A 15,206-nucleotide genomic window follows, 5' to 3' on the forward strand; every position below is an offset into this window, starting at 1 on the left:
TATCCAGCAGTGATTGGTCAATGACTACTGTGATGCAGTTTGGAACTTAAGGAAAGGTTCTAAATTGCCTTTCATTCAAGATCTGTTTATGGATGGTCACAGCGCATTAGAGCTCCAGTAAAATCAAAAGGAAACTAAAGAAACCTCAGAATACCGGTTATCAATTCATCAGAAAAAGCCAGAGAAGTGAAAACACAGATGACTGAAGTTATGCTTAAAGCAAAGTTGTGAGAAATTGTTTTCATGTTATAATTTAATTCAAGTTCAGTTTTGGAAAGTCATTTAATTTCAAATATTGAAGAAAAGTCAAAGACTTGTTTGTCATGCAACAAATGTGCAATTAAGTTTTGGGAAGAAAAAGTAATTACAACGTACTATTGAACATTTGTTTCATTTGTGTGCGCGCGCCAGCGTTGAAGTAATTGAATATCAGCTTTTGCGTGACTCAAGAAGGCTTTGCAGTGTAAACGGAAGCGTTTGTGCATGCGTCGCGTGCCGGCCGCGTTTGAGGAAAGGACCTAGTAACATAAGGCAGCGTGTCCAGAAAAGTTCATTGCAGCCGCGTAGTAAGTTTTTTGTCGGATCTGAGGAGATTCGTTCGGTGTTGTCGGTGAACAGCTGTTTGGTGAAGAAGGCAGCAATCATCTATATTGCGCGATCCTGTGGCGACGTGCAAATACAGGTAGCGTGTGCGTGCGTGCAAGTTAATATTCAGCAGTGTTCTCAAAATAAAAGCGCATGTATTTTGAAGTGAATCTAAAATCTGAAAATAGATTTAAGAAGTAATTAAGTAATTAGACTACATACAAGTAAAGACGAAGTTCAAAGGGCATCACTAGATTCAAATTGTTTTCACAAAGCCATTTAGTTTCATGAAGCATTGAGAGACAATAAAACCAATCAGGGAAGAGTTTTCTTAGTAAACCCTAAACCAAGGTTTAGAATTTAGCAGAAGTATCAATTGATCTGATAGCCATCAATTAGTTGTGCTCAGCAAGCATACAGAAGTTTCAACACTACACTAAAGTTATCCAGATAGCTTATGAGGAGTTTGAAGTCAAACAATTCAGCAGAGGAAAGCAAAGTTAACAATAAGGATTAATTCTTTCAAGAGTCTCTCAGTAAAGAAACAGAGACCATCAGGTATCCAGAATTCCGAGGTGCCAAGCAGTTAAGGATTCCAGTGTTATCCTGACCGTTTGTTATTTTCTCCAATTCCCCTTTCCCCCACTCTGGTCAATCCAATAATTGGTCAATTGATTGTTGCGTAAACTAGTTTGAGGGACTAGGTGGGCAATTCATCTGCTCCTGCCGGAGATCAGCGCTGGGACCCGATAGCTTAGTAGCCACAGAGGCTGGTAACACATTGCAAATTACACGTTCCCAGGATTAAATTACACATTCCCGAACACAAACAGCCTTTGATACTTCGGGGTAAGGAAGCAAAGCTCATGGGTGCCAGGGAAAGGCAGTGAATGCACAAACATTTAATATTTCGGCATAATAATTTAATGAAACTGGTCTGCCGGCTGTTTCAAAGTGCCCCATGGCGGTTTCAAATTGCCCCTGAACACATCTCAGCCTGGGTAGAGGTTCAAGGAGTTCTTAAAATGTAACATTAAAATGGCAGCTTGAGAATGCTTCAAAGCCCTTACAGTGACCTGATCGGTTGTGTTCCCATGAGAAACAGATGGAGATGACTGGCGGCAGATGAATAAAGATCCGCTCGTCAGCTCAAATGTCAATGTTTTTGTGTGGGCTGGACTGTGACATTAAAGAGGGGGCCAAGGGTGGTGTGGTAAGGTTTGCAGGACCCAATCATTAATATATGGCATTCTATGGGGGAATTATACTTCACCAATCAGCTTCACAATGAAGACTATCCTAATGTCGCAATGGGCGTACCTTTGACAGAGCTTTTCACGCACATCTGTTCTGCACTCTGTTTGAATTTCGCTTTCCCAGCTGTGTCTGAGCCCAGAATAAATTGCTTTACTTCTTGCCTGGTGTACCCTCCTTTTGAAACTACTTGAAATTTGTATTGGTAAGTTCCAAGGCTGTACACTATTATTGCCGGTTTTCTCCTGTCTTGCTGTCTTCATTGCTGTAACTCCAGTGCCTCTCGCTCATGTTAATTCCTCTGTTTTCTGTCACATTGTATTACACTGGCTCTCCCTCCTTTCCGTTACGTTCTCTGTTCTGTCTGCCCCAACTTCAGTCCTTTGTTGTCCTGTGTCCCCTAGGTTCATACTTGCTCTTCCTCTGCTATTTATTTGGAATTTGGCATAGCAATAATAAGTGAAATAAGTGATACAAGCTGAAAATGCATTTTCCATCTATAAATATAGTTCAGTTTGAAAATTAGGGGGCGTTTCCTTTTAATTGTATACAAACTTGCTTTTGGAAAATAGGAAACTCTTAATCTGCAATTTCCAGCCCATCAGCAGATGCTGAATTTGTTTCCTTGCTAATGCTTTTCCTGCACTGAATGCCAAGTATGGCAGCACTGATAAGATGTGCGAGTTCTGGCCCATCAAACATTTACCCGCCGGAAAGCCAAGTCAGTTCTGATGCAATTCAAACCTTTTATCTCCTTCTTAAAACACTATCCCTGCATGCAGATGCATGAGCTCACCGAGCTATTGACAGGTTTGGTACTTGCAGGTAAAACATGGATCTGTGTGGCAGGTTTTATCAACCCAAAGAACTAAGTTTCCTGACAGGCTTAGTCAGGAAACTAAGTCTGAAAGGCTTGGGGCATCGGCGGTCCCATGCATGGCTTACCCGACATAACTGGCTCGTCCCAAGCTCCATGCCTCCTTCAGTGAACTATCCTACACATGAATCAGGAGATATATAGAAGTACTAGAGAATAGTCAGACATGGGAGAACCAGAAGTTAGGAAAAGCGCAATACTGAGAGCAGGATGGCTTGAAGCCTACCACAGCAATGCAGTGTTTCTCACACTGTCCACCAGTGTGCATACTGCCACCTCGGGAGAATGAAGGGGAGAGCTTAAGACTGTTTCTCCTCAGTGCTTTAGCTACATACCAAAACTGCAAACGTGTTGGTACTGCGTCACTTACACTGCGTCATTACAATGGCACTGCTGAAAAATGCAGGTGCCAGTCCTGTTAATAAATCTTGTTATGATGCCACTAAATGTTCTTTAGCCCTGCTGTGAATAGTTCATTGTCCCATATAGCCTATCTGTATGAATTATACCTGCTCAGGGGGACGGTGGGGTAATAAAGTACACGTCCAGCCATTCCTTGCTGTGACAAACAAGTGAATATGTGCTTGCATGCATGCACTCACTCACACACAGACGAACATATGCAAGCACTTACAATATTTTAAAAGCATACTGTTAAGTTCCGCCCTGCGTCCCGCTATGCGGTGACGCAGGGCGTCCTAAATAAAAGCCCCGCCCCCGCGTTCGGGAGGCAGTTCCGGGGCCGACCAGCAACCTGTGTGGGTGTATGATTCTTCGGCTCCCGCTGGAGCTGCGCAACAGGCCGTGCGGCCTACCAGCATTCTGCCAACCTCCGCGCACGCAGGCCGAGGGCTGCCAACATAACAATGGCGACGAGGCGAGATGAACTCCACTACACGCTCGGTGTTTTGAAGGCACCCTAACGCCCTACAGCCATCGCGGCGAAATTTTTGGACACCCGGTGGGGGTGGAATCACACACACGGGACCCGCCCCCCCCACCCCGCCGAAAGAAAAAAAAAAAAAAAAAATTTTCTCTCTTCCTTCTCTCTGCCACTCTGTTTTTCGCCCCATCCACCATGACCAAAGCTCTTCCTCTGGGCACTGGAGAACCTGGTGGCATCTGGCATCCAACACCAGAGGGCAGCAACACGGAGTGACGGGAGCGCCAGGCCCTGAACTGTCCCACACAGTGCCTGGGAACGGCAGCACCTCCAAGGTAGGCCCGACGTCGCGGCGCTGGTGGTCGTCGGAAGAACTCACGACAACACCGTTCAGGTCCACGCCAACATGGCGGCCGGCACGTCCACGCCTGGGCCCACCACGCCGTCCAGAATTGCGGCGAACCTGTCCATGACGTCACCTCCACCTCGCACACACGGGAGTTCGTCGACACTGGTCCAGCCGTTTGACCCATTCACGGATCCATCATCGAGCGGACCCAGATGGCAGCTGTGGATTCAGAAATTTGAGATGGCGATGGAGTGCAAAGAGATTACGGCGCCCAGGAAAATGAAGGCACACCTACTACTCAGCGTGGGTGATGAGGTACTGCGCATTTTCAACTCCCTGAACGTTGATGATGGCCACGATGCATACCAAAGCGCGAAAGATGCCCTCACGGCTCATTTTCTCCCTCAACTAAATCCAGACTATGAGACGTTTCTCTTCTGCACCACCTTACAGGCAGCGGAGGAAACCCTTGATGCATATCACACCCGTCTGAGAAAGCTAGCCATGTCCTGCGAGTTCACAAACGTGGAGAGGGAGATCAGGAGGCAAATCATCAACAGGATACACTCGGAAAAGCTAAGGCACCTGATACTTAGCGAAAAGGGTATTCCCCTACAGCGGATCCTTGATCTAGGACGTCAAAGGGAACTGGCCCACACCAGAGCGGCCAACATGGAGGCCACGCTACACAGGCTGCAACCTGCTCTCAACACAGGTATGGTGGCCCGGATCACCAACAGACAATCCTCGAGGGATGACAACAGTGGAGGTTACGGCCAAAACAGGTGGCAACCGTGCATTCCGGGGCCCACAGAGTGCGGCTGGTGCGGTGGCCCACGACATGGCCGTCGCAACTGTCCTGCTCAAGGCACCACATGTGGAGCATGCGGCCGGAAGGATCATTACGCAAAGGTATGCCAATCAGCGGACACCCCCATACAGCCCCCACAAAACCCGCCGGAGAAGAACGCGACCAAGAAAAAGAAGCAAGCCAGCGCCAGAAGGGTCGCAGTGGCCAACTCTTCCACGGAGGATGAAGGGGATGATGTTTCGGCGATGCAGCAGGACCCCACCAAGGACATCGAGAGAGGAAGGTATACCTGGTGTCTGCACTGTGCCAAGGTCGGGGACCACGAAGAAAAGCCGTCCGAAGGCGCAAGTGCATGGTCACCATCCAAAACCAGTGCATTCTCATGACCATCGACACAGACGCCTCGGTGAACGTCATGCCCGAAAGCATTTTCCAGACTCTAAACCCAAACAGAGCACTCTGTTTTATGCATACAGCAGGCGAAAGCCCCTGCCGGTGATTGGCAGGTTCCGCACTACGCTGGAACACGGAAAAAATAGACTATGGTCCAAGGTCTATGTCGTGAAGGCAGGAATTGAGAGCCTCCTGAGTGGGGACGCAGCGGAGGACCTGGGAGTGGTCCAATTCATCTGCCATGTCAACGAAGACAAGGAGGTGGAGCAGATGCTGAACCAATACCCTGACTTGCAAGAGGGAATAGGCTGTTTAAAAGGGAAAACCATCAAACTTCATATTGATGAAACAGTGCAGCCGAAAGCCGTTAGGCACCGGAGAACGCCATTCCACATGAGAGAACAAGTGGAGCAGGAACTCAAGGCATTGGAAGAAGCGGGCATCATTGAGGAGGTCACAGGGCCCACACCGTGGGTCTCTCCAATGGTGGAGACACGGAAGCCTAAGCAGCCTGGAAAGGTGCGGATCTGCATAGACATGCGTCTCCCCAACACTGCCATTAAAAGAGAACGCCACATCACCCCAACGATTGACGAAATCGTGGCTGACCTCACAGGGTCGTGTGTATTCTCAAAGATTGATCTCAAGGCGGGATATCAACTCAAACTCCACAGAGACTCTCGCTACATTACAACGTTCTCGACGCATTTGGGGCTGCGGAGATACAAACGCCCAAGTTTCGGAATATCGTCTGTTGCTGAGGTATTCCAGCAAACCATCCAGGAGGTCATCAGAGGCATCCCTGGTGTCCTCAACGTGAGCGATGATATTTTGATTCACGCCCCCGACAAAGAAATACATATCAAGAGGCTTCACGCTTTACTGGGCAGACTACAAGATGCTGGGCTCACAATACACCGGGAGAAGTGTGAGTTCCTCAAATCGGAGATCACTTTTTTCGGGTACAAGTTTGGCAGCACAGGCATCTCCCCTGACCCGCAGAAGGTCGCAGAGATTCAGGCTGCAAGCCCACCGATGACCCCCACAGAAGTGCGCGGCTTCCTAGGCATGGCCACCTACTGCGGGAGGTTCATCCGAAACCTGGCCACACTATCTGAGCCGTTGCGGGAACTCACCAAGGCCAACGTCAAGTGGGATTGGGGGCAGACATGCCAGGACGCGTTCGAGAGCATCAAGGACTCCCTGTCCGCTGACACCAAGATGGCCTACTATAGCACCGAGCTGCCCACAGAACTGTTCGTGGATGCAAGCCCCGTGGGGCTCGGAGCCATCCTAATGCAAGTCACGAAGGAAGGGGAGAAGAGACCGATAGCATATGCATCGAGAGCCCTCACAGAGACCGAACAAAGGTACTCACACATCGAAAAGGAGGCCATCGCTGTGCTGTGGGGGTGCCGGCATTTTCACCTCTACTTATATGGGCGTCGGTCTCATCTACCAACCGGGCAGCGGAAACCCGGCGGATTTTCTCTCCAGGCATCCGCGAGAGGCCACCCAACAAGAGATCCAAGTAGCTGCAGAGACGGAGGAACACATCTGTCAAGTGGTGCACGCGATGAGACCCAAGGCGGTGAGCATCGAGGAAATCGAGGCGGAAACGCTCAAGGACCCGTGTTGTGACTTAGTGAAGGATGCCATCCTCTCAGGTGACTGGAAGACCTTCATGAGACACACGCACAACAGAACAGCGGAAGCAAAAGGGTTTTTGTCCGGCATATTCACAGTCCGGCAAGACTTGTCAATCACAGAAGGTGGACTGATACTAAGAGGAAACCGCATCGTAATCCCTCTCAAAATACAAGACAGGATAGTGGCCCTAGCGCATGAAGGACACCAAGGACTGGTAAGGACAAAAGCCCGTATTCGGCACAGAGTATGGTTTCCCCAGATCGAGGAGCGGGTCGAGACACTCGTTAGCACGTGCCTATCCTGTCAGATAACGGGGGCCCCGCCAGAACCGGAACCAATCATATCAGCAGAACGTGGCTGCTCTCGCTGGGAGGCCATCAGCATTGACTTTTGCAAGCTACGAGAGGGCCTCCACCTGTTGGTGGCCGTGGATGATCACTCCCGATACCCGGAAGTTGAGATAGTTGAATCCACAGCAGCTGAAGTGGTCATTCCGGCCCTAGAGAAAATGTTCGCAACTCACGGGCTACCGACCTCAATCAAAAGCGACAACGGGCCACCGTTTACGGGAGAGGACTTCAAAAATTATCTACAGGACCTCAATGTAAAATATCATCATATCACACCAAGACACCCCCAGGCAAATGGGGACGTAGAAAGGTTTATGAGAACTATCAACAAGGTGCTCAGGGTGTCCAAGGCAAACGCCAGCCCCTGGAAGGTTGACCTCTTCCGATTCCTCCGGAACTACCGGGTCACGCCCCATAGCACAACCGGCATACCACCAGCAGACCTCATGTTTGGCACTGTCATTAGATCTTCGATCCCGCATCACCCAAGCAGGACCCCGGACGCGGTCAACGAGGAACGCACAGAAAGAAGGAGAAGGGATGCTAACGCACACATAAGTGGCAAGCTGAGAGCGAGGCCGTCCCATCATCAAGTGGGTGACCAAGTCATCATGATACGAAACCCCTCTAAGTCAAAACTTGATACCAGGTACGAGGAACTTCCATGGACCGTCAGTGACTGGCATGGAACCATGGTGACTGTGACACGAGGACGCCGTCAAGTGACGAGGAATTCGTCATGGTTCAAGGCCGTACCCCGTACCCTGTGGACCGATAAGGAGGGCCATCGGGAAGGCGAGGATACTCAGCCCAGCGAAGAAGAGCCGGAGGCCATCCCTGAGGAGACAGGAGCGGGGGATGGAACCTGGGAGCCGTTGGATGCACCCAGCCTCGAGGGCCCGAACAGCGAAGGTGAACCAGAGCATGAAGCAAGGGGGAGTGCTCCCCGAGAAGGGCGATACCGGCTGAGAACAACGACGAGACCGCCAGCCAAGCTAAGTGACTATGTGTGGTAATTAGTGCCCCGGTGCCATGAACCCCAATGGCAGGGTAGCTGGGTGTCGAAGACTAAGTTCATGTTGGACTTCGCCGTTGTTGGTAGTTAGCGTTATGTTTGTTTGTTTTATAATAAAGGAGGAATGTTAAGTTCCGCCCTGCGTCCCGCCACGCGGTGACGCAGGGCGTCCTAAATAAAAGCCCCCTTCCGCGTTCGGGAGGCAGTTCCAGGGCCGACCAGCAACCTGTGTGGGTGTATGATTCTTCGGCTCCCGCTGGAGCTGCGCAACAGGCCGTGCGGCCTACCAGCATCCTGCCAGCCCCCGCACGCGCAGGCCGAGGGCTGCCAACATAACACATACCAAACACATTTATTAATTTAACAGCAAATGCCTTTCGTAATGAGATGCCAAACAGCCGCTTGCTTAGAGGTTCTCATAAAACTAAAATACATCAAAAACCTCAAGCCATTAATGTGCTTGTGAAATAAAGAGAAAACATAGTATAAAATGCTGAAGCAAATCACTTGTAAACTTGAAAAGATATACTTCAGCAGAGCGGCCTTTATAAAAACCAATGCAAAAAGGCAATAAACACAAAAATGAAGCCCTTGATAGAATGCACTTTTACATTGCACTATGCCAATCTTCAAAATCAGGCTCAATAAGAATGCCAATTCTAAGGAAACTTCCCAAAGTGTCAAAGCAATTTGCAATGCACATTAATGATACAAAACTCTTAAATAGCATCCTCAGACAGAAAATCAAAGCATTTGAACAAAGTGAAAAACACACACTAATTTATTTCCAAGTGTTACATTCACTAGATGAAATAACCAACACAGGAAAGTGTTACATAAACAGATCAAAAGTCACCCCAGTTGGATGTCAGCAGTGAACTCCATGATTCATGGGGGTGCTGCCAAGAATAGTCGCATAATGGATATGAACAGGAAAAGGAAAGGTGCCATATTTACAAGAATTAAGTGCGTAAAAAGGCCCGATACACCCTTAACTGGGCTGCTCGTGAAGAAACAATCAATCAAAATGTTTATTGGACTGTAAAATTACAATCGTTGAAGAATACATTTTCTAAAGATAAAAACTATTAGTTATACAAAAATTAAAAAAAAACGTCCTTTCTTGTATCCAAAACAGTGGTTATCCACATATTCACAATTCAAACAGGCTAGAGAATAGACGAGCAGTTCATAAGCTATTTATAAAAAGCAAAATATCTTTTCAAAAGGAGATATATATATATATATATATACACACACACACACACACACACACACACACACACCGTGCAGCTTCTTATGGGCATACGAGCGCCTTATGCTGAGGATGATGCAGAGATAAAACAGGAATACCCATTGAACACGTGGACTCTCAACCATTAGCAATAGCCAAAGAGCTGGACAGTGATATTGAAGCAGACCCTTTCAGAATTATTCTCAAAGTAAACTGCCTCATGGATGCATTGGTCGGGCAAAAAAATAAAACCTGCACCAAGTCTTCTATGCCTGGCAGATAAGAGAGCTACTCGGTCCTTCTTGGCCTGACCAGAGCGTTGTTACAGCTCGTAGAGGTATGCAATTTAATCTCGCTCTAGTGATGAGACACCTGTTCTTCAGATAGTGACTCCACACTAAATAGCCCTGCAAGACGCTGACTGACAATACAATATAGGTACAATTAAATAGTTTGATTAGTGCTTTGGTTTCTCTCTGAACCGGAACAAAAACTTTAAAGTTAATTTTTAGTTGGTAAAATAGTTTCCTGCCAGAGATGCAAGATTACTAAAGTGATTGTAAGCATTAACCCTTGGAAGAAAAGGTACTTTTATATTGAATCCATGGAACAGTCCAGGAACTCGTGGAAAATAAATCCGTAAGGAGTGTGTTAGTGTTGCCTTGCTATTATTCCAGATCCTTATCCAATGGAAAATTGGTTTTAAGGACCGGTCGTCTTCACGTGGTAAAAGTTTTCTTTAGGAAGTGGTTTTCTATAATTTGTAGGGGAGCAAGGTCTGTGATGCCCCATAAATTCAAAGGATTTTAATAAGTACACCTCCACAGCCATCCACACAGGTTGCGCCGTAGAGGATTTAATATAGCGAAACACTCCCCCTGTGGTCTGTTGCATTTTAGCACCTTGTTTAATCAATACGAGCCTTCCCGTTAAGCCCAGCGCTAAATCACACTTCCAGGTAATCCAATTCGGATGCCAAAGGAATTCTGCTGGCATTGGCATAGATGAGGAGCATTTAATTGAAATATCTCAGAGACTAGCAGAGGCAGAACAACGTTCAACATTCACATTAAGATAAAAAAAAGCAAATTCCATGGAACTGGCGCTAATCTGCTGTTTATGCTTGAAAAAGAAACAACCTTGGGGTGGGGGCGGATAAACTTTCACAATTTCGCCATTTTGTACAAAGTCACATGACCACTAGCTCCAATGAGTAGTCTTAAAATGGCATTTTAGGTCTACTATTGCACCATTATCGGTAACCGACCTCACCAGCATTTTGTCTCAAGCTGCTCTCATAGGAAAGAATGTGGCCATAGAAATGCTGCTGAAGGCCGGCAGAGAGGTGATGGCAAAGCGATGACACTTGGAAACAAAAGCCAGGATAGGCTGGCAGAGGCCAAGCAATCTAAAGACTCCTCCAAACCTAGGAGATGAGCGGGATATGAGGGTGGAGAAAGGGAGGCCTTCAGGGGTAGAGCAAGACTGGAAGTTACCACAAGACTGATGACCAGGATCTGAGCAACAAGAACCCAGGAATTGCATCTTATTTTCACAATGGTTGCATATCTTTGAGACTATCAATTGTGATTTTTATTGCTGCTAGAATTTTGAAGCTTCGATCCAGATTATAAAAATATGTTGTGAATTGTTCTGAGGTTTTGGAGTGAGCATATTTTTTGCCAGACCAGCCGCCTCTTATCAGTTAACTGGTGTCTGAGACACACTGATCCAATGTGTGGTACAGGTGTGGGCGCAGCCTATCTATTCACCGTGTGCTCCCCATTGTACTGTGTATAGCCAGGTGCACCTGCACTTTGCACTTATTAACCCGAGCACCGGCTTTAGATGAATTTGTATCCGTTACTTTTTAGTGGGACTGTCATAGGTGTCGGATGCACCTGTTGAAAGGTGTGCAATTGCTTGAATGGCGTCACATGACTACTGACACGCCATTGCAACAGCACCATGTTACAGGTTTTAACCATGTGGTACTTTCCGTGGTTTTGCACACTGGTGATAGGCTGTAGACTTTAGAATTCTAAAAGTTAATAGGAAAAGAGAAGCAGGATGCTAGGTATGTACTTCAATATAACTTTGCTTATATCTAGAAATGGTTACTGTTTTACTATAACATGTTTAATACTCATCCATTATATTAATGAGAGTGTAAGTATGCCAAATAGAAGCAAGGGCAGGATTGGTGTGTTGCAATTCACTGCAAGTGTAAATGCTTGCTTTTAGTGAGAAAGCTCTGAAGGAACAGGCTACGGCTTTAAATGTTGGTCATTTTCACAAGCGTAACAAGGGCAGAGTTCTGGTGGTAGGCCGATGACAAGGTATCCAACTAATAAAAAAACGGTCTCAATCAGACATGCTATTAGATTTTATACAGTGCACTGCTAGCATTTTCACTGTCTTTTGGGACCAGCTTTTCTGACGTGTAAAAGCTGGCAAATCTGAATATATATATATAATGTGTAGACTGGTGGTGTTTTGGTGGACAGGCCTGGTGAGGAACCTGTGATATCCCTTCCACCTCCATGCATAAAGAGTCCTTGGGACAGCTTTGCGCTCTTATGCATTATGGCCTATCCCTCGATATCAGCAGTGTTGCACACCACCTTCCCCAGACACTGCAGGAAATTAAGTATGGGCCCCCCAATAAAAGCCACCCCCTCGGAGTGCAGGTGTGGATCCACAATGCTTACATTAGAGTCAACACAGCAGATTCAATTCAGAGTTAAGTACCTTCTTGGCAGTGTAGCCGCCGCCCACAGCAGATCCTAGCACAAGGTAGCGAAGCTTGAGAAGCCGAGATGCTAGTCGAGCGACCCAGAAGTGTCTCTGAAGCTGGAGTCCATGCTTCACTGTGAGGAGTTTGGTTTTTCTTAAGGCGACGCGAGATAATGACGAGTACTGATGTGTAGCTGCCCCGAGTGCTGGCCTCTGGAGCTTTAAACCTGGACGGTGGTAGTGGACGCTTCTGGAAACTAAATGCAGCTTTTGCAGAGGTGATTTCGCCTTTCCTTTAGAGCCATTTACAAGACTTCGGCACAAGGCACTGAAAGAAAACACACAGAACGAACATGAAGCCAACAGTGAAATAGGCATAAGCTCCGGCCCAGTAGTCAACTCCCCAGAGACACAACATAGCGGGTTCTTCATTTTCTTGGTTCTCATTCAATAAATATTTAATGTTAACCTGTGAACGAAATACTTTGAATGGCACTGACGCCCCACTGGCCGCTGGAGCCAATTTCTAAGGGAGTGGAAAGCTCAGCCACCAACTGCTGAACCACCGCCATGAAGAATCTGAAGGCCACTCCACTGCCCATCTAGTCACATGACCTTCAAAACCCAACAAGGCATGTCACACACCAGACCTTTACATAAATACAAAAGGAGCAGTTCTAGCCACCCCCAAACAACATTTGTTCCCAGCCCCATCAAAAAATGATTAGAGTTAACATTTGTAATATCAAAATGGCATCAAACCAATCTTTAAGCAGGAATGGTTTCTGAAGAGGCAGAAATACCTCAGATCTGCAATTTGGCTGCGGGCTCAGTAGAGGATCTCACTTTACATCTCAACCAGCGCCCGTTTGGGAGGAGATTGATAGTTGCCCTCCAGTTTCATCTATGTCGTCCGTTCTGGTTACAATACGTTCACGTATAAAAATAGAAATTACGAAAATGTGCAATGATAGAAATAATAAAAATCAATCTTAAAATCCACTGGATCAAACAGTGTCCAGTTACATGCATTCATCATAAGTAATGATTAATATACCAATCTCCATTTACAGTTATGTTTTTTTATTGCGTATAACTTATCAAATCAATAACTTATATGTGGCCCCCCTCCCTCAGGGTGTAATTCTATGCCCAAAGGCCTCGGATCTTAAAGCTGTTATTTGTACAAGGGTAGACTGGTCTTCAGGATGGACATAGCAACCAACACTTTGGGACAACACGTCCACGTGGAAGACGTTTCCCAAGTGTGGAGGAGGACTGAAAACTGTTAGACTGTCTTGCCAAGAGACATCAAGGCCTTGGGAGGTGCTGTTGGTAAAGAATTAGCCACTAAACGTAGCGCGCAGTGTGAGGACTCCAAAATGAAAGCCGGACACAAAGTTGTCATGGTCTCAAGATAACACATTTCATTGAATAAAAAGGGGTTGGTAAAATACCTCTTACCCTATTCTAAAGAGGAACTTCCCTACCTAGAAACTCAAAACTAAGGGTCCGTCTGTGTCAGGATCTCGGTAAATGAAAAGCCGTCCTTGTGGCCAAAACTTCCTATCCTGACCATCAAGCTACAAACAAAACAAAGGGTGCAAGAAAGGTCTTTAACTTCATGTGGGCAAAAAGTATAAGAATTACTCCAACAAAAATATTCTCCAAGGAAAAGACCCTTGGATCCGAAGGGTGGTCCTCTCCCCTTGGATTCTTAAATAGGATGGCAACAATGTCCCTTCAGCCAACAATTCCTTTGGGTCTTCAGTGGACTCGCAAAGTTCTTGTTTAAACTATGAGCTCTGTAAGAGTCTTTCTATAGTATTTCTTGTACCTCTACAGATCCCCTGGTATACTCCCTTGCCAGGAATTTTCCTACAATGTCAGCTGCCTGGTGTACTTGCCTGCCATGACTTATGCGTTTCACAGTCATTTGGCTACACCACAATAGCATAAGTCATGAGGTGCTTGGTGTATCTTTCTACGATAACATTTGCTCAATCTTTTCACGCACACTGGCATCTCGTGCATCTGTACTTGTTTGGGGTTTGCCTTTGCACTGTATCTTGTCTGCATTCAAACATTTTATTTATTTACACTATTTTTGCAACACCTAAACTCAGGGGTATCACAGAGTTTGTACAGAAGGCAGGAGTATAACACAGCAGGGTGGGGGAAAGGAACAAAGACATTCTTCTTATTGGGTGTTGAATTTGTACTTTGTCTTGACTGCATTCAAACAAACTTTGGGTATTTTCTGCATCAGCAATTTTGTACCAATTCAAACATTTGTTGGCGTACTTGTCGGAACGCCGCGGGTTTCCAGCTGCTTTGGGCAGACTCATTGGTTCCTTCCAGCGTCTCCGAATCTGCTTGCACCTCTGCAGTGTGGTTCCTTCAACCATTTTCACTTTGGAGTGTGCAGACGTTCTTCCAGCGTCCTGCGTGGCTACGTGGTCACATACCGGCTTTCCTTTTTGGCACAGACTGGAGAGCATTGTCTCTTCGAGCGGCCCAAAATCCAGGAGCTCCTGCACAGCTCCCAACGCCTCCACGGCCCTTCTTGCTCGCACGCAGCATTTATCCTCCTGTCCCGGCACCATCTCCGTTCCACCACACCAGCCTGTGTGCCTCGCGTTCGTGAGCCTCAGCATGGGGTTCAATGTCTTCTCCTGCACTGCTCAATTCAATAGTGTGGTTGCCATCTTTAAATGTCCCACGCACTGAAGACTGGGAAAAATAACTAGTCTCTTTATGTTGTACTTCGAGCTCCTGTCACTTTGCACAAACTCCCTCATCCTCGTCTCAGTACCTGGGTGGTGATGGGAGTTGCAGTCCATGGATGTCATTGGACTTTTAACTCTTAGATGGTTTTTCCTTAGAGATTTCACATAAAGGCCCATCAGAAAGAAAATGTGTTATGTGTGAGTTGTGGGCGTTTAGGCCTGACCAGAGTAGTGTAGAGAAAAGGTTTCTTGACTTCCTCTACAAGGGGAAGCCGTTAGCCGACAATAGGCCATTAAGGTTTTGGGTGTGAGAGGGTCTTCCTCATGGGAAGGTGGGGCT

At 46.8% G+C, this 15,206-nt stretch overlaps 1 protein-coding gene across 5 annotated transcripts in view; it reads right to left on the bottom strand.

Moving 5' to 3' along the window:
- OPA1 (OPA1 mitochondrial dynamin like GTPase) overlaps positions 1-15,206 on the bottom strand; it is a 1,475,337-nt gene that overhangs the window by 1,345,974 nt on the left and 114,157 nt on the right. For all 5 annotated transcript variants that reach the window (XM_069617417.1, XM_069617415.1, XM_069617414.1 and 2 more), the window contains exon 2: positions 12,153-12,465. In XM_069617417.1, the coding sequence (XP_069473518.1) occupies positions 12,153-12,465 (313 nt within the window). The remainder of the gene's footprint in view (positions 1-12,152; positions 12,466-15,206) is intronic.

Source organism: Ambystoma mexicanum, chromosome 10 (assembly GCF_040938575.1).
Source record: "Ambystoma mexicanum isolate Mex_15411 chromosome 10, UKY_AmexF1_1, whole genome shotgun sequence".
Classification (NCBI taxonomy): Eukaryota; Metazoa; Chordata; class Amphibia; order Caudata; family Ambystomatidae; genus Ambystoma; species Ambystoma mexicanum.